Source organism: Alosa sapidissima, chromosome 5 (genome assembly GCF_018492685.1).
Source record: "Alosa sapidissima isolate fAloSap1 chromosome 5, fAloSap1.pri, whole genome shotgun sequence".
Lineage (NCBI taxonomy): Eukaryota > Metazoa > Chordata > Actinopteri > Clupeiformes > Clupeidae > Alosa > Alosa sapidissima.
The window spans coordinates 4,774,516-4,791,792 of record NC_055961.1 but is presented as its reverse complement, the minus strand read 5'-3'; the positions used below and the strand labels follow the sequence as shown (position 1 = coordinate 4,791,792).

The 17,277-nt window shown below is 44.1% G+C and overlaps 1 protein-coding gene across 3 annotated transcripts; it reads left to right on the top strand.

Moving 5' to 3' along the window:
• Positions 1 to 1,178: 1,178 nt before the first annotated feature.
• Positions 1,179 to 16,916, top strand: LOC121708945 (core histone macro-H2A.1). 3 transcript variants are annotated; one of them, XR_006031800.1, is made up of 10 exons: positions 1,185 to 1,389; positions 2,849 to 3,043; positions 3,636 to 3,742; positions 4,766 to 4,960; positions 5,998 to 6,105; positions 10,818 to 10,908; positions 14,100 to 14,189; positions 14,765 to 14,939; positions 15,266 to 15,336; positions 15,640 to 15,700. XR_006031800.1 is itself a non-coding variant. In XM_042091921.1 (9 exons), exons 2-9 carry the CDS (start codon positions 2,872 to 2,874, stop codon positions 15,803 to 15,805), a joined length of 1,113 nt encoding a protein of 370 aa, XP_041947855.1. In that variant the 5' UTR covers positions 1,179 to 1,389; positions 2,849 to 2,871; the 3' UTR covers positions 15,806 to 16,916. The 3 variants fall into 3 exon arrangements, 2 of the variants coding, with proteins under 2 accessions (XP_041947855.1, XP_041947854.1); XM_042091921.1 differs by lacking the exons at positions 10,818 to 10,908; positions 15,266 to 15,336 and adding an exon at positions 9,204 to 9,303 and having other exon boundaries at positions 1,179 to 1,389; positions 15,640 to 16,916; XM_042091920.1 differs by lacking the exon at positions 15,266 to 15,336 and having other exon boundaries at positions 1,189 to 1,389; positions 15,640 to 16,916.
• The last annotated feature ends 361 nt before the right edge of the window (positions 16,917 to 17,277 follow it).

Sequence of the window (17,277 nt, the reverse complement as noted above, 5' to 3'; positions counted from 1 at the left end):
AACATTTCCATCCTCTAGGCCTAGGAACAAATTGAAGGGTCCAATCTATTCAGGGATATTATATATAATATGCCAATGATTGTATGGTGTTTAAGTAGGCTATAGACACATTGAGAACTGAATGTGAATAAGTGTGGCATTTTGATAACTAAATCAAGTTACTTCCTATTACATTTCTGTGTGTTAGGTAGAACAATGTGTCTTTTGCAGAAAGTGTTTAGGAAAATTGAAAACTGAGTTCAAGACTGAGAATTAGTGTTTTGCCGATTTGGTGTGGTTATGGTGTTTGAAAGACATGTTAAGAAAATTGTGTGACAAGCAACAATTTAGTTTGTAAGCAGTTGTAAGTATAGTTACGCCTTTGAACAAATTGCCTATTACCTCACTTGGCACAGCTTACTGTTTTGATATTTGCGCCTCTTTGCTGACATCTTGTGGCAAAACACCCTTAACTGCTCTCACTACCAGCCTACCCAGCAACCCAGACTCCTATCAAATACGTGCGTAACGCTGATATTGGGCAGAGATTTTGAAAGAGGAAAATAAATTACCATTAAAGGCGAAAAATGCAACTATAAAATACCCTGTCTAGTGTAGGTCTGGCTCTTGCACACAAATGCAACTGAAATATTTAATTAGTATCTGACTGAGTGCAAATAGATCATATAAGGATATCCAATCATGGAGAGACTGTACACCTTTGGAACCAATGGTGGTGCATCACTAACTGGTGCGGTGTGAATATGCAGTGATGCAAATTTGGAAAACATGTCTGAACATCCCTGAGATTTGTTTTATCAAGCTTCTTCGCCTGAGACTTCAAAGCTAATTAAACGATGTAATCTGCCAATAAATGAAAGAAGAAGAAGACTTGAATGCTTGAAACCCTTTATTATGCTTCAGAATTACGCTGTTCAGCTATGCTATAGTAAAAAGTACTTCATGCTCCAAATAAGTAATTGTGGATATAAAATGAATAAATAAAGTAATAATTTATCTCTATCACTATTGTCTATTTTAATCTATTGTAATTTGAAGTAAGTTCTCAACTTGACACGGCGGTTTGTGCAGATAGCTTATCTGTGCTATAAATGCAGGTGTCAGTTGAGTCATGTGCTCTTAGGTGTGGTGGGACTTTGTTCGCTGTCACTGTCCTCTTTCATCAAACGCAAGAGGCAGATTGTGAGTCGTTCACATACTTTTAGTGGAGCAAACAGTGCTGCGCATTGCCACAGCCCCTACGTCGCCTGGCTGCTCTCCCCAGTCTCCACCAACAATTTGGAGCGCTGTGGATTGTGGGAAGTTGTTCTGCTTGGTCTGGTTTTGTACAGTAGGCTAGACCAGGCAGCCGAGCCCGGAGATAGGAGACATATTGCCCAGCTCTGTCCTGTAAGTAGCCTAATTGTTGGTTATTGATTTGAATGTAGTTATGTTTCGACTGACAAACTGTGACGCCTGAATCACGTTCAGCGATTCTATAAACATGTCCTTCTGTAAACATAGCACTTGAAGATTTTCTCCTGAAAACATTCAGGACATGTCAGTGTTATGGCTAACTAACTAAGCTAACTGACAGTTTGAATTGGGAGTTATCGTTTTCAATGGTCCTTAAAGCAAAACAATACTTACCAGCTGTAAATCTTTAGGACATGTTTTCATGTGAAAAGACGCGCAGTTTGATATGTTGAAATATAGCCTACTGATACATCTCTCCTCCTTGTTGGTAATGTTGTTTTTCTGTTGACAAACAAGATGTGCACACGTTTTCATTTTTGCCTGTCAGCCTCTTCTCGCGACGGTAGCCTGTTTGAAAATATTCAGCCGGGAGTTTCCAATATTTGTCTTAAATTAAAAGGTGCTAATGGAAGTGACTATTGTCCTTCGTTTGTCTTGGCTTTTACATCATGAAGATTTCTGAATGCATCTGAGGTTACATTCAAAATGTACTTCAGTAACAATAACTATGGTAAAATCCCTGACCATCGGATAGACTTTGAGTAGATATAAACTGTGAGTTGACTTCATGACATGTCCTGAGCATTGTCTTTCCTGAGTAAACTGGATTGATAAGACTGTGCACTTTAATCTCTGCTAGCTGACAAAAAAGGTTTTGCATACAAACTAATCCAGAGAGGTGTTTCTGAAATCCCAGCACTGACGCCTTCTGTAAATCAATCATCTGACTCAAGTAGGCTCAGAAAGGAACCACTCTGGCATGAGTGTCCATAACGTTCCTCATACACACGTGCAGAACAGTTAATGCAGCTGGCTGTATGTGTAACATTGTATTGGCCCTCTGTTTGTTTTACATGTTTACATAACTTAATGCAAACGTTCTGTTCTTCCTGAAACCTGACTGTCTGCATAAGAAAGCAGGTGGTAGTTCAAAGATGTGGTTTAGTGATAGAAAGGAGCCTTTGTTTTGACTTAATTTGGCTAAGCGATTGAAGCTCCTAAAACATGGGTTAACATCACCTCAGATTCTATTTACTCTGTCAGGCCATGCCATGGGAGACACATCAAGCATTTTTTTTTTTTAATAGTGTAGGGTCGTTTAGGAACACCCTGGGGGAGCCAGTGTGTCCATGAGAGTGTGTTCATATTACAGTCCAGGCCACAGCTTGGTCCCTAAAGACAGTCAGGCTGCGTAGTCGTAGACAGATGACCACTGTAGTGCTGATGAAACAGAATGTGCGAGACGAGAGTCATTTTATTGTTTTCTGTTTGTGTCGATTTGTCTTTGTGTGTGTGTGTATCTCTGTGTGTGTGCATATTTCTGTATACATATATAAGACTACCGGTATATACTTACCTCATACACTGCATATGCCCGATCTCTTTGGGGCAGATCTTGAGACTCGTGGGGGCAACATGTCGAGCCGGGGGGGTAAGAAGAAGACGACGAAGACGTCGCGCTCCACCAAGGCAGGGGTCATCTTCCCTGTGGGCCGCATGCTGCGCTACATCAAGAGGAGTCTCCCAAAGTACCGCATCGGAGTCGGAGCGCCGGTCTACCTGGCCGCAGTGCTTGAGTACCTCACAGGTGAGACACAAGCACTGTGTGTGTGTGTGTGTGTGTGTGTGTACAAGCGTTTATACGTTATATTTATACGTTATACGCCTCCATACAGCATTACTCCATCAAGTGGGAAATAATGTATCAATACATCAATAATGCATCAAGAGTTAACCTTGTCTGTCTGCCTGTGTGTTTGTCTGTCTGTATGTGTGTATGTCTGTGTGTGTGTGTTTATGTGTGTGTGTGTGTGTGTGTGTGTGTGTGCCTGTGTATGTATGTCTGTGTGTGTCTGTGTGTGTGTCTGTGTGTGTGTGTGTGTGTGTGTGTGTGTATGTCTGTGTGTGTGTGTGTCTGTGTGTGTGTGTGTGTGTGTGCCTGTGTGTGTATGTCTGTGTGTGTGTGTGTGTGTGTGTGTGTGTCTGTGTGTGTGTGTGTGTGTGTATCTGTGTGTGTGTGTATGTATCTGTGTGTGTGTGTGTGTGTGTGTGTGTGTGTGTGTGTGTGTGTGTCTCTGTGTGTGTGAGTGTGTGTGTGTGTGTGTGTATCTGTGTGTGTGTGTGTGTGTATCTACGTGTGTGTGTGTGTGTGTGTGTGTGTCCATCCCTCTCTCTGTTAGCTGAGATTCTTGAGCTAGCAGGAAATGCTGCACGGGACAACAAAAAGGGGCGTGTCACTCCACGGCACATTCTTCTGGCCATCGCCAACGACGAGGAGCTCAATCAGGTCTGTGCCACCTCCTCTCTCCTGTTACACCTCCCACCCTCTCGCTCTCTCTCTCTTTTCCTTCCTCTCTCCTGTTATTTTCTCCTTCTGTTATGCTCCCTCTCTCTCTTTCTCTCTGTCTTTCTCCCTCTCTTGCTTTCTCTCTGTATTTCTCTCTTTCTCTCTCTCTCTTTCTCTCCGTTATTCTCCCTCTCTCTTTCTCTCTGTTATTCTCCCTCTCTTTCTCTCTCTCTCTTTCTCTCCGTTATTCTCTCTCTCTCTTTCTCTCTGTTATTCTCCCTCTCTTTCTCTCTGTTATTCTCCCTCTCTTTCTCTCTGTATTTCTCTCTTTCTCTCTCTCTCTCTTTCTCTCCGTTATTCTCCCTCTCTCGACCTCCCTTACTACCCCCCCCCCCCCCCTCTTGTCGTATTCTTATCTTATGTTTCTTTAGGATTTGTTGTCATTCAGAGGAGACATTCTATTTAGGAAACGATGAAACACAAGAACCACAACAGCTTTTGTCTGAATCTGCTGTAGTCTGTCCTAATTAATATCACAAATGAAACTGTCATAATTAATATCACAAATGAAACTGTCATAATTAATATCACAAATGAAACTGTCATAATTAATATCACAAATGAAACTGTCCTAATTAATATCACAAATGAAACTGTCCTAATGAGTGTTCAGCATCAAGTCATGATGAACCGAGAGGCAAAACAGTGAAAGCTACAGTCTCATTCCAGGTGAATCAGATAGCTCTGCAGTTTGCACTGAGTCATTTGAGTACCGTTCTCTAGTGCGCTTTTCCAAGCAAACGTTGGGAAACAGATACTGTGTAGAGGAGACAGTGCGGTATATGTAATCGTGCATATGCAGTGTATGAAGTCAGTATATAGTCTTATGCATACAGAAATATGCACACACACACACACACACACACACACACTCACTCATGTACAGTAATGTGCGAATAGAATTCAATTTACCTGTTCTACCTATTCACCTTTTCCTGTTCTCTCTACTGCCTTTCTCCGCAGCTCCTGAAAGGCGTTACCATAGCAGCGGGCGGGGTATTGCCCAACATCCACCCAGAGCTGCTGGCCAAGAAGCGGGGGTCAAAGGGCAAGCTGGAGGCCGTCATCACCCCTCCGCCCACCAAGAAGTCCAAGATGTCCGCCAAGAAAGCAGCTGCCAAGAGGATGGCTGGGAAGAAGGGCACGCTCAGATCCAAGGTATGGAGGGTTGAGTGAGACTGCACATCTCTAGATCAGTGGTGGTGTAGTGGCTATAGGGAGCTGGGCTAGCATGATAGATAGATAGATAGATAGATAGATACTTTATTGATCCCCAGGGGAAATTCAAGGTCAAGGTCTCAGCAGCAGCATACATACAACACAAACACATTCTTTAACAGCAGAAAGAGTAATTAAAGTATATAATATAAAAACACAACTAAGCAGTAAGGACAGTAGAAGATAAAGAATATGCTAAATATACTAAAATACAAATTATACTAACACTTAATACAATATATAAAAATATACTAAAATACAAATTACAAAAATACAAATTATACTAACACTTAATCTAAATCAATTCTAAAAACAATATCCACATAGTGGTGATTAATAAAACAGAGGCGCTTGCAATGACTGAGGCAGGGACTGAGCCTGTGATTCTCTGTGCATAGTAAGGTATGGTAAGGTGCTCTAAGGTGCTCTGTGTGAATGAGTGTCATGGTGGTAGTGCAATGGTGATAGTGGTCATGGTGATAGTGCAAATGAGTAAGTCAACAGTGCAACAATGCAGAAATGAAGTAAAGTAAATGCAACAGCCAGGAAAGTTGTGGGTTCAATTCCCGGCTGGCACTATTGTGCCCTTGCTCTGGGGAGATTGGAGCTGTAATAATTAACATCTACTTTAACCAATGTCCCGCATCAGCTGAATGAATAAGGAAAGAATAGATCTGTTTACCAGTGGAGCCTAAAGTGGAGGAACATGCATAAATTGAGATCCTATGTGGTTACACTGTGTATGTGTGTGTATGTGTGTGTTTGTGTGTGTCTGTGTGTGCATGCGTTTGTGTGTTTGTGTTTCTGTGTGTGTGTTTGTGCGTGTGTGCGTGTGTGCGTTTGTGTGTGCATGCATTTGTGTGTGTGTGTGTGTGTGTGTGTGCGTTTGGGTGTGTGTGTGTGTTTGTGCTCGTGCGTGTGTGTGTTTGTGCGTGCGTGTGTGTGTGCGTGTGTGTGTGTGTGTGTGTGTGTGGCAGAGGCAGGCTGCGGTGAGTAAGGCAGCCAGTGCAGACAGCACCACAGAGGGATCAACAGCCGGCAGCTTCACCGTCCTCTCCACTAAGAGCCTCTTCCTGGGACAGAAGGTACACACACACACACACACACACACACACACACACACACACACACACACACACATTCATTTACACATACATACACCAATACTGTATGTACATGCACACATACATACGCTCACTGACAGATACTCACACCCACAGGATTCCGCTCTCTCACACAAGCACCCACACTCCCACTCCCACATAAATACACAGTGCTACACATGCACTGCACACATGCACACAGCCCAATCCTGTCCTACTCCCACTGCCATTATCACAGAGAGAGAGAATGGGGGAACAAGACAGGTCACCCAACTAGCTGTAGAAATCACTGTGCTCATCGGTGGCCTGTGTGAATATGCTCTCTTTACATGGGGAGGCTGACAGAAGTGTTAGTGTGTGTGTACACTGCAGAGATAACCCCTCCTTCTACAGACAAAGCAAATCACACACTCATTCATCCGGATTCTGTCAGAGACACACCCCATGCCACGCCCAGACATACAGTACACACAGCATCTGTGTGTGTGCGTGTGTGTGTGTGTTTAGGCTTGTCCCCAGAGCAGTGTATGTAAAGCTCTGCAGGAACGCCCTACGCAGGCATGGTGGTTGTGTGTGAATGCAAAAACACCTGTCTCTGCACTCAGCAGTACTAACACTGAGAGCCTGGCGAGCCACTCAGCTAATCCCGCTAACCCTCCTCCCTACCATGCTAATCCCGCCACCACTCCTCCGTACCATGCTGCTTGATGTCTGTGCAAACATACAGCTAACATATAGTTAGCATACCCGTAACATACAGCTAACGTATAGCTAGCATACCCCTAACATACAGCTAAGTACATAGCTAGCATACCCCTAACATATATCTAACATTCCCCTATCATACAGCTAACATTCAGCTTATATACGGTACCCCTAACATACAGCTAACGTATAGCTAGCATACCCCTAACATATAGCTAACATTGCCCTATAAAACCCCATGCTGCTGCCATAGCTTTGGCTCACCGCTTTTTGGTGCATGAATGCAACACAATCAGTAGCAAAGCTTTGGCTGTGATATTTGGTTTCTTTTTACTGTTTCTTTCTGCTATTAAAGAATGAGGCAGCTCTTCTTCAACTCCATTATTTCTCTCTCATGGTGTTAAAATAAATCTAAATCATTTCTCTGGGGTCCTGTTGGTTTTTACTGTGGCGGTAGTCACATGCTAGACCAGCTGAGTTACAGCCTACAGCAGTGTGCAGGCAGGATATTTTACTATGCAAATGGTTTGACTGAATGAATATAATGCTGACTCCAGCCTCTGAGGATTACCGGTATCTCAGAATTCAGTCAATTATCTGCTTTTCAAAATTATCTTGAATTTCCCCTTGAGGATCAATAAAGTATCTATCTATCTATCTATCTATCTATCTATCTATCTATCTATCTATTATCTGTCTTCATCTTCATATTACTTTCCTCTTGACTTCTGCCGCTTGATTTTTGCATTGAATCACTGATGAAATAAATATCACACAACAAAGGCTATTATAATGTGTAGTAGTTCTGTTATAGTGTTAGTTAATAGTTGTTAATTAGTTGTTAATGTTAGTTGTTGTTATAGTGTATATCAGCATGGCTTGAGTCTGAATAATAACAGCAGCAATCAGAGTTGTGCTGCTGACATATGATACAGTATAGTAACAGCACAGTCATGAGTGGGAATCTCACTGTGAGTCTAGGGAGCCAGATTGGGCAGGTGAAGCCCAACTGGGCTTCTTTTGACTTTGTCGGGCGGGGGGAAATAAGCTTTAGGCGGCCAAATATAATTTTGAGTTAAATGGTTCTCTATGACAAAATCGTTGTTGGGGCGTTTTTTTGCTGAAGAGGGCGGGTTTTTGAACGTGATTGGGTGGAAACCCAATCTGGCAACACATCAGTGTTGCTGTCCTCTGGCAGCTGAGATGGTCTCCATGGCACTGGTGTGTACACACACAGTGAACTTCATCTGATCACAACAGCGTGGAATCACAGTTGGCCTACCTAGCCTAGCTGAGCAATCCAACACACTACCTAGCCTAGCTGAGAAATCCAACACACTACCTAGCATAGCTGAGCAATCCAACACACTACAACACACTACCTAGCATAGCTGAGCAATCCAACACACTACAACACACTACCTAGCATAGCTGAGCAATCCAACACACTACCTCAGAGCTTTATGACCATAAACGCTCAACTACGTAGATATACTGTACTCTCTCAGAGCATTATGACCATAGACGCTCAACTACATACTGCACTCCTTTAGAGCGTTATGACCATAGACACTCAACTACATGGTTATACTCCCTTAGAAGATCATTACCAATGTAATAAACAGTGGTTAATCTAACACATCAGGGGAACATGAGAAAAGGCTGCTTGTTGATTGAGTGTGGAAAGTAATGTGGTTTTATTGCAGGGGATGCGGTCTATAGTCACATGCTGAAGTCTGTCTGTCAGGTTGGATTTGTTATGTTGATTCCTGTGTTTGTTTGGATGTGGTGATGCAACCAGGCTGTGAATAGTAGAAACTCAGTCGTAGCTCTGATTAGGTGTTTTGCGATGATTTGATTTCATAGAAATGAGTATGATTCATTCTGGGTTAATTTGATTCAATCAGATCAATCAGATTTTGTTTGACTTTGATTTGCAACCCCCTTTCCGTGTGTTTGTGTGTGTGTGTGTGTGTGTGTGTGCGTGTATATGTCTGACTGAATGTGTGTGTGTGTGTGAGTGACTGACTGTGTGTGTGTGTGTGTGTGTGTGTGTGTGTGTGTGTGTGTGACTGAATGTGTGTGTGTTTGTGTGTCTAACTGAATGTGTGTGTGTGTGACTGAATGTGTGTGTGTGTCTGACTGAATGTGTGTGTGCGTGTGTGTGTCTGACTGAATGTGTGTGTGTGTGTCTGACTGAATGTGTCTGACTGAATGTGTATGTGTGTGTCTGACTGAATGTGTCTGACTGAATGTGTGTGTCTGTGTGTGTGTGTGTGTGTGTGTGTGTGTGTGTGTGTGTGTGCACGATGCTCTCTCCTTGGCTTAACCTGTGCTCCCTTCCCTTCCTGCTTGTGCTCCCTGGTGTCTTGCAGCTGAACCTCATTCACAGTGAGCTCAGTAACTTGGCTGGCTTTGACGTGGAGGGGGTCATCAACCCCACCAGTGCTGACATTGAGCTTAAAGATGACCTAGGTGAGGCCGCGGGGTGACCGCAGACGAAACTCCTGAGGAATCCTTGAATATCATAACCCCTTCACGGGCTAATTACACTCCTTTAGAACAAAGAATGGATTAAATGTGGTGGGATCTGGGAAAGTCCGCCGGATGGTGACAGATAGATAGATAGATAGATAGATAGATAGATAGATAGATAGATAGATAGATTGATACTTTATTGATCCCCAAGGGGAAATTCAAGAGACATTTTAATCAACTATCCAAGCAAGATCCTGGTTAACTTCCCCTAGCAACATCCTGAGTACCATCCTAGCAATATCCTGGATACCATCGCCTAGAAACATCCTGGATACCAGTATCAGAATCTTAAGTTTAAGAAATTTCACCATGTGATGGGTTTTCCTTGCCTGGAAATTCAGACCAATCCAAATCTGGAAAGATGAAGGGTCTGGCTATGAGTAATGAAAATGGCCCAACTCGAGAGGCGGCACCAAGCATGCATTTGAAATATATAATTTATATCATCAAATATGCATTTGCATATCACTGCACACAATTGGATAACACCGTGACCAATGTTTACTGACTGATTCTGGACTTTGACGTCACAGAGCTGTCGTCATCTGTTTAGCTCGCCTCTGGCCCGCTTATATCAGATACACCCATGTGATTGGTGCAGCTCGGCTCCAAGGGCATGGGTAATGAGCATCATTACTGATTGCCAGAGTGACTCGCTGAGAAAATTCAAATTGTGCTCTCGCAAGAACTCTGGATCTCCAGGGTAGGGTTTTCCTAGATCCCATTACAAATGTTTCTCCTCTCTAATAACGCACAGAAAGTCACATCCTCCTTCATGGATACATTTGGTTTGGTTCCATGTTGGTTCCATGTTTCTATCAAAATAGCGTGCAAATATTACTCACGACACAGTTTCACACACTTACTTCCAACGGTCATTGTGAGGTGTGTTTGAGGCCCACAGCCTGGTCCCGTGAGGGGGTGTTGAGTGGTGGGAGGGTGTGTTTCTGAGCTCCCGAGTGTTTCAAGGATTCCCTCAGATCCTCATGAAGGGGAAACTGTCCTGTACCCACCTCAGCCCTCTCTCTAGGGGAAAGGAGGGATCACTCTTTCTAGGGAAAAGGAGGGATCACTCTCTCTCTCTCTCCAGCTCTCCCTTTCTCTCTCTCCTCTCTTTCTCCCTCCCTTTCTCTCTCTCCTCTCTCTCTCTCTCTCTTTACCCATGTCTCTCTTCTTCTCTGTCTCTCTCTCTAAGTCCTATATTCTCTTTCTCTCTTATTTCCTCTCCCCTCTTTCATCCCTTTGTTTGCTCTATCTGTCTTTTTTTTTCTCTCTTTCTCACTTTCTCCCAGCATCTTCTCTCTCTCTCTCTCCTCTCTCTGTATGCATTTGTTCCTCATCTGTGTATTGATCATTGTGTTCTCATCTGTTTGGTGTATCTCTCACTCACTCCAGTATCTCACACCATGTTTGTTTGCCTGTTGTTGTTGTGTTGTTGTTGTCGTTTGTAGTTACAAGTTGTTCAGGCTGACATTGCCACCATCGACAGCGAGGCCGTAATCCACCCCACCAATGCCAGCCTCTACACAGGCGGGGAAGTAGGTAAATGCCCCGCCTCTTTACCTCTCTTTCCCACAATGCATCTGCTTCTTGTTCCAAGCTCCCGCTCCAAAAAGACCAAAGTTCTATAGGCTATTTAATAACAAAAATGCTAAGCTCTCGAGTTAAGTCTTAACTGTTAAGTGAAGAAAAAGCCACAACAGACCTGTTGTGCTGTTGGATGTAAGATTCGTTAGACACACTGTTATAGAATCATGGCAATGAATCCACTTTCTAGACTTGTACACAACACTACGGTCAGGTCAAACTATTTTTTAATTTCTAATTGGACGAGAGGCATTCCATAAGTCATCATGAGTGGCGATATCTCAGGGCATCGACCACTTGGACTCTTAGCAGCTTGTAAATGCTCCGCATTTGTCAGACGGCTTTGTGCCTACAGCCGAACCATGCTTTAAAGGGACACCAGGCAAGCCTGATGCTTTTTCTCTACGAAACTCCCCCTCGCTCGGTCTGAAGCTCTTTTCCTTTTCTTTGCATCTTCCGTCAAGGGTTTTCGCTGCTTCTTCGCTGGCTCTTCCATTAGACACACGTTTGCAACAATCGCTAGCATTTCGTTAGCCTGCCTCTGTGCTGTGGATGCAGGATATAAACTGATCCTGCTTCGGTCGGCGGTACGATACACTGAACTTGCAAGCGGGATATTCTTCCTACAGGCAGTAGGGGCGGGCGAGAGAGTCTTCATTCGCCCTGTAATGAGTCATTTAACCATATACCGACTTACGAAGATGAGTAATTAACACGAAAACGTTGCCTGGTGTCCCTTTAACAAGCCCACTCTCACTCATGCCTTATTGCCTAATTGAACTGGAGCGGATGTTTACGAAGAGGAAGAACATGCGGGTGTGTGTCCATCGTGTGTGCTCCTCACCCACATTCTGCTTAGCCATCATTCATGACACTTCTCCTCTCTCTGACCCCCTCTGTCTCATGGGAGTTGGTACACCCCACCGTGCCCGTCTGTGACTGTCACACATGATACAAACTACATCTCCCATGAGCACCCTTCCTCTCAGTGTCTTATTCTTTAGCACACCTTCACACTGAGATCTCACCAATGTGGCTGTAAATTATATCATCTAGGTGTAGCAAACTGTATGTGTTTACCCTATTGTTTTACTCTTTACCATATTGCAACAATAAAACACCAAAAGTAACCCTGTTACTGTTAACTATTAAGTAACCCTGTTACTGTTATCGATTAAGTAACCCTGTTACTGTTAACTATTAAGTAACCCTGTTACTGTTATTGATTAAGTAACCCTGTTAGTGTTAACGTCCACACAGTGAGATGTTTAGAATCAGTGGCAGATCAGAGCTAATTGCAGCTTTGCAGCTTTGAAATCCTCTGTTCTGGCTTTGAGCTGTGACTAAGGGTGTTCATAAGAGTCTCAAAATGCCTTCTCTCATGCACGACCATTGACCAATAGCAGCTGACTGTGAGGCAGGCCCCTGATCCGGTTCCGATACAACAAATTCGGGCCATACCATAATAACCATGTCTGTCCCAGAGGCAGCTCCTATTGAGCAGCGCTTCACCTCACTCACAACCCCTAGCTAACACACCTCCTAGCTCACACATATGCTAGCTAACACATATGCTAGCTCACACACCTTTCTAGCTCACACATATACTAGCTCACACACCTTACTAGCTCACATACCTTCCTAACTCACACACATGCTAGCTCACACACCTTCCTAGCTCACACAAATGCTAGCTCACACACCTTCCTAGCTCACACATATGCTAGCTCATACACCTTCCTAGCTAACATACATGCTAGCTCACACATCTTCCTAGCTCACACATATGCTAGCTCACACACCTTCCTAGCTCACACATATGCTAGCTCACGCACCTTCCTAGCTAACATACATGCTAGCTCACACGCCTCCTAGCTTATACACGTGCAAGCTCACACACGTCAGCTAACACACCTCCTAGTAGGGCTGCACAATATGGGGAAAATAGCTAAATACGGACATTGCAATTGCAATTTGAATTGTGATATAATTTAAGTCAAGCTTTAGTTCAATACTCCAGATTTTGCTTTAAGCCACTTCTGATTGGTGTGAATGTCTACTTCATGAGAAGCACAGCACTCCTGTTAGGGGAACTTCACTGTCTGTCACACAAGGAGGATATGACATCAATATAAAAATCATAGATGTGACAAGATTAACAATTGGGGCAGAGCTGTGAGTTGTACGATTAATTGCAGCCTTTGGCAATTAGCTAATCGCATTAGTTAAAATTGCGATTTCGATTTTTAAAAACAAATGATTATTGTGTAGCCCTACCTCCTAGCTCACACCTCTCCTGGGTGTTGCAGGGCCCGTTGTAGCCATGGCACCATAACTTTGCCTCCTAACCTGAGGTAAAGAAAAGAGCCTGCTCCATGCTACAGAGCTCTGGCAGGCAGTCAGTCAGTCAGACAGATCAAAGGGTAATAACCTTGCCTTCACATATTCAAACATGCTAAAGCAACATGACGCAATAGCATGCCACTTTTGGAAGTATGCTTTTCTGAGCAACTGGATTTGCTATCAACTTAATCAACTCAACTTAATCAACTTGATTAGTTTAATCAAACTAATCAAGATGGAATATGGTCATGTGGTCCGCTAAACCAGCAGTTCAGTAGCCAAGTTGTTCTGTATTTTGGGTCGTAATACCCTGCACACATATAATATATAATACAGCACAACAGTAATGAGAAAAGATGCCAACATCTTAGCAAACATCAAACAAGTGGCAACTGGACTGCTGGTGGTATTTGCAAAGGGATTTGCATGTACTGTTCTGCTGTCTGGGGATCAGGCTGGCTAGTTTCAGACCAAAACTCCACTTGTTTGTAAACCTCAGGAGCAATGTGACCCTAAATGTGTGGATGGATACATATAATAGTTAGTTTGGTGATTGGTTGGCTTGTGTGTGTGTGTGTGTGTGTGTGTGTGTGTGTGTGTGTGTGTGTGTGTGTGTGTGTGTGTGCGCCCATAGTTACAGGCTTTCCCATATACACCTTTACAGTGCTTCTGTGCCACTTTGTTGCCATGGTGACACAGAACCTGCTGGACCGTGTGTGTGCATGAGCATATGTGTGTGTGTGTGTGTGTTTGTGCGCGCGCACGCTTGTATCCATGGCAGCGGTGTATGTGTTCCCCTGTAGGAAACGCTCTGGAACAGAAGGGTGGTAAGGAGCTGTCTGAGGCGTGTGCTGAGCTCCGCAAGAAGAACGGCCCCCTGGATGTGGCCGGAGGTACTGCAGCACAACACCACACCACACCACACACAACACGGCTCTTAGAGCTCTACCAGTGCCTCGCCCAGGCCGCATCAGGGCCAGATCTGTACCGGATGCAGGCCACATCAGGGCCAGATCTGTCCCGTAGCGGACGCAGGCCACATCAGGGCTACTCAGCTCTACACAGAGTACAGTCCAAGTACAGCATAGTGCAGGGGTTTTCAACCGGTGGTCCGCGGCCCACTTGTGGTCTGTGAGGACATTGCTGGTGGTCCCTAACCATGGATTCAGTAATGTAGCTGCAATGTGGGAATCAGTATTTTTGTTCAGTGGTGGTCCCTGGTTCACAATCGGTTGAAAACCCCTGACATAGAGGAACGGCAGGAAAGGTCTGTTCTGTCTGTTCTGTTACTATATGCATGCTACAGTAAGCCAATACAACTGTTCTCTCTCCCACTCCTTTCCCTCTCTGTTCTCCATCCCTCTCTTGATACCTTTTTGTTTCTCTGCGCTCCCCCCCTCTTTCTTTCTCTCTCTCTCTTCTTCTACCTCTGTTCATGTTATTTCTTTCTTCCTGTGCATCCATGCAGCGGTGCTGACGGCAGGCTTCGGTCTCCCCGCTAAGTTTGTGATCCACTGCAACAGTCCGTCCTGGGGCTCCGACCGCTGTGAGGAGCTGCTGGACAAGACGGTCAAGAACTGCCTGGCGCTCGCCGACGAGAAGAAACTCAAGTCCATCGCCTTCCCCTCCATCGGCAGCGGCAGGTGTGTGTGTGCTTCTAACATTATTAAGGCAGATGTGCAAGTGTATTTGTATCAGCAGCAGGTGTGTGAGTGTGTGTGTGAGTGAGTTTCTAACACTATTAAGGCGGATATGTAATGTATGCGCATTGGCAGCAGGCGTGTGTGTGCATGTGTGTGAGTTTCTAACACTGTAAGTGTATGTGTATCGGCAGCGGCAGGTAGGTGGTGTGTGTGTGTGAGTTTTTTCCTACAGTACTAAGGTGGGTGTGTAAGTGTAATGTTAATGTACATTTTTCAATAACACATGAAAACCATTCATGTCATGTCCCCTGTGTCTTTGCATTTAGACTCCCTTAAAGGAGAATTCCGGCGATTTCTCACAAAGGTCTCTATTTCTCGAGGTCAAAGAGAACTGTCGGTACGAAAAACCCCAAAAACAATCAGTGCTACCTAGCTCGAGTTGCTGCAGCCAACAGCTACAGCTGCCAGGCAGCTACAGTGCTACACTCTGGGGGCATGTTCATGAGCCCTCATGTTCAGGCCCCCAGGAATTCTTCTTTAATGTTGGTATAGCATCCAACTTCATTTACGTAATTCTGTGTGATATTCCTTTTCTTTTTGTTATTAAGGCTTTGGTAACCACTGCATTAACTACAACACGCGTTAGTATGTGTGAATGTGATTGTGTGACGCCCTCTCTGTCCATCTCTCCCTCTCTCAGGAACGGCTTCCCCAAACAGACAGCGGCACAGCTCATCCTGAAAGCCATCTCCAGCTACTTTGTGTCTACCATGTCCTCCTCCATCAAGACGGTCTACTTCGTGCTGTTCGACAGCGAGAGCATAGGCACCTACGTGCAGGAGATGGCCAAGCTTGAGGGAAACTAAGGCCGTTTTATATGTTTTTTGTTTATTTGTTTTGCAATTTTATGAATTATATAAATACTGTAATAATTTAAATGACAAATATAAAATGGTTTATTGAAGTTTTGCTAAACAGAATTTATTGAGAAGCAGCCATTGGCAGAAGGTCTGTTTTTGTTGTTTTCCACAAAACATTTCTCATTGCTGTTGGTCCTGGCATATGGTATGCTAGTGTGGGTACCTGCATGGGTTACCAGATCTGCATGATACGTCATAATAGATGATGTGTCGCCACCTCATTCGTCCAAAGTCGAGAGTAGAATTCGGCTGGGTTAGATGCGTAGCTGCTCAAGCGATGCCTGAAATAAACATTTTAATATTTAGTGGACCCTTTCACAGCAACAGTGTCACAGTGTCCAGGTGTCCGGCCTCATTGATGTTAATGATACCTTAATTGGTAGGGTAAACGTCTTCCTGTTTCTGTCTTTCCTGTGGACTTTTCTTTTGCTGTCTATGGGACAGTGCTCGTCCACAGGAAGTTGATTTACACAGCGGCCCCATCTTGTGAAATGGGCTAATCGGCTGGTTTGTGTGACGTCACCTACGGTGGCAAACAATTCTGCCTGATTAACCCTGCTGTAATCGCGGGAAAATAGGCTAACTTTAGGCAGATCAGGTACCCACACTAGCACTGTTGGTTCTAACGTATGGTATGCTAGCACTGTTGGTCCTAACGTATGGTATGCTAGCGCTGTTGGTCCTGGAGTATGGTGTACTAGCACTGTTGGTCCTGGCGTATGGTATGCTAGCACTGTTGGTCCTAACATACGGTATGCTAGCACTGTTGGTCCTAACGTATGGTGTACTAGCACTCTCTCAGAGCTGGCCGGAGTCCTGGCTGTGGAAATGTCCAACTGAATGTGGTGAAGGGTTGGTGCAATGTTGTGATGCACACTGAAGACATGGCATCATTCTTTGTGTTTGCGGTCTCTGAAGCAGTCATTGTGTCTTATTTTGTAAAGTTGTTGCCATATACTACTGTATAATTAACCTTATTCATTCTTTATGAGGTGGAGGAAATGGCGTAATGGAGACTGTATTTCAGATGGTTAGTAAAGTGCTTGGTTGTGACAAAGTGTTTTGTTTTTACTGCAGAGTTAGAACAACAAAGTGAGTACGAGTTCACTACCATCTGGACAATCAAACCAAAAACGCCACCTTCAACTCTAACTCCATAGATGCATACAAAAAAGGAAGGAATGGATGAATAGAAAAATTCAGAGAATGGATGGCTAATTAAACGGAGATGGATGGCTAGTTAAACTGAGGGAATGGCTGGCTAGTTAAACTGAGGAGATGGATGGCTAATGGTAAAATTATAAAGTGAAACGGCACTTATAGAGCTTTTACACTAACTAGAGCACTCAGAATTTTACAAGCTATTCCCACCTCTTGCATTTACCATCCCTCCCACACACACACACACACACACACAA

What these genes read in the sequence shown, in the direction of transcription:
- LOC121708945 (XM_042091921.1), top strand. Translation starts at nt 2,872, where the DNA reads ATGTCGAGCCGGGGGGGTAAGAAGAAGACGACGAAGACGTCGCGCTCC. An exon ending in TGAGCTTAAAGATGACCTAG is followed by an intron (nt 9,304 to 14,099) that starts GTGAGGCCGCGG and finishes GTTCCCCTGTAG; the next exon opens with GAAACGCTCTGGAACAGAAG. An exon ending in CCCCCTGGATGTGGCCGGAG is followed by an intron (nt 14,190 to 14,764) that starts GTACTGCAGCAC and finishes GCATCCATGCAG; the next exon opens with CGGTGCTGACGGCAGGCTTC.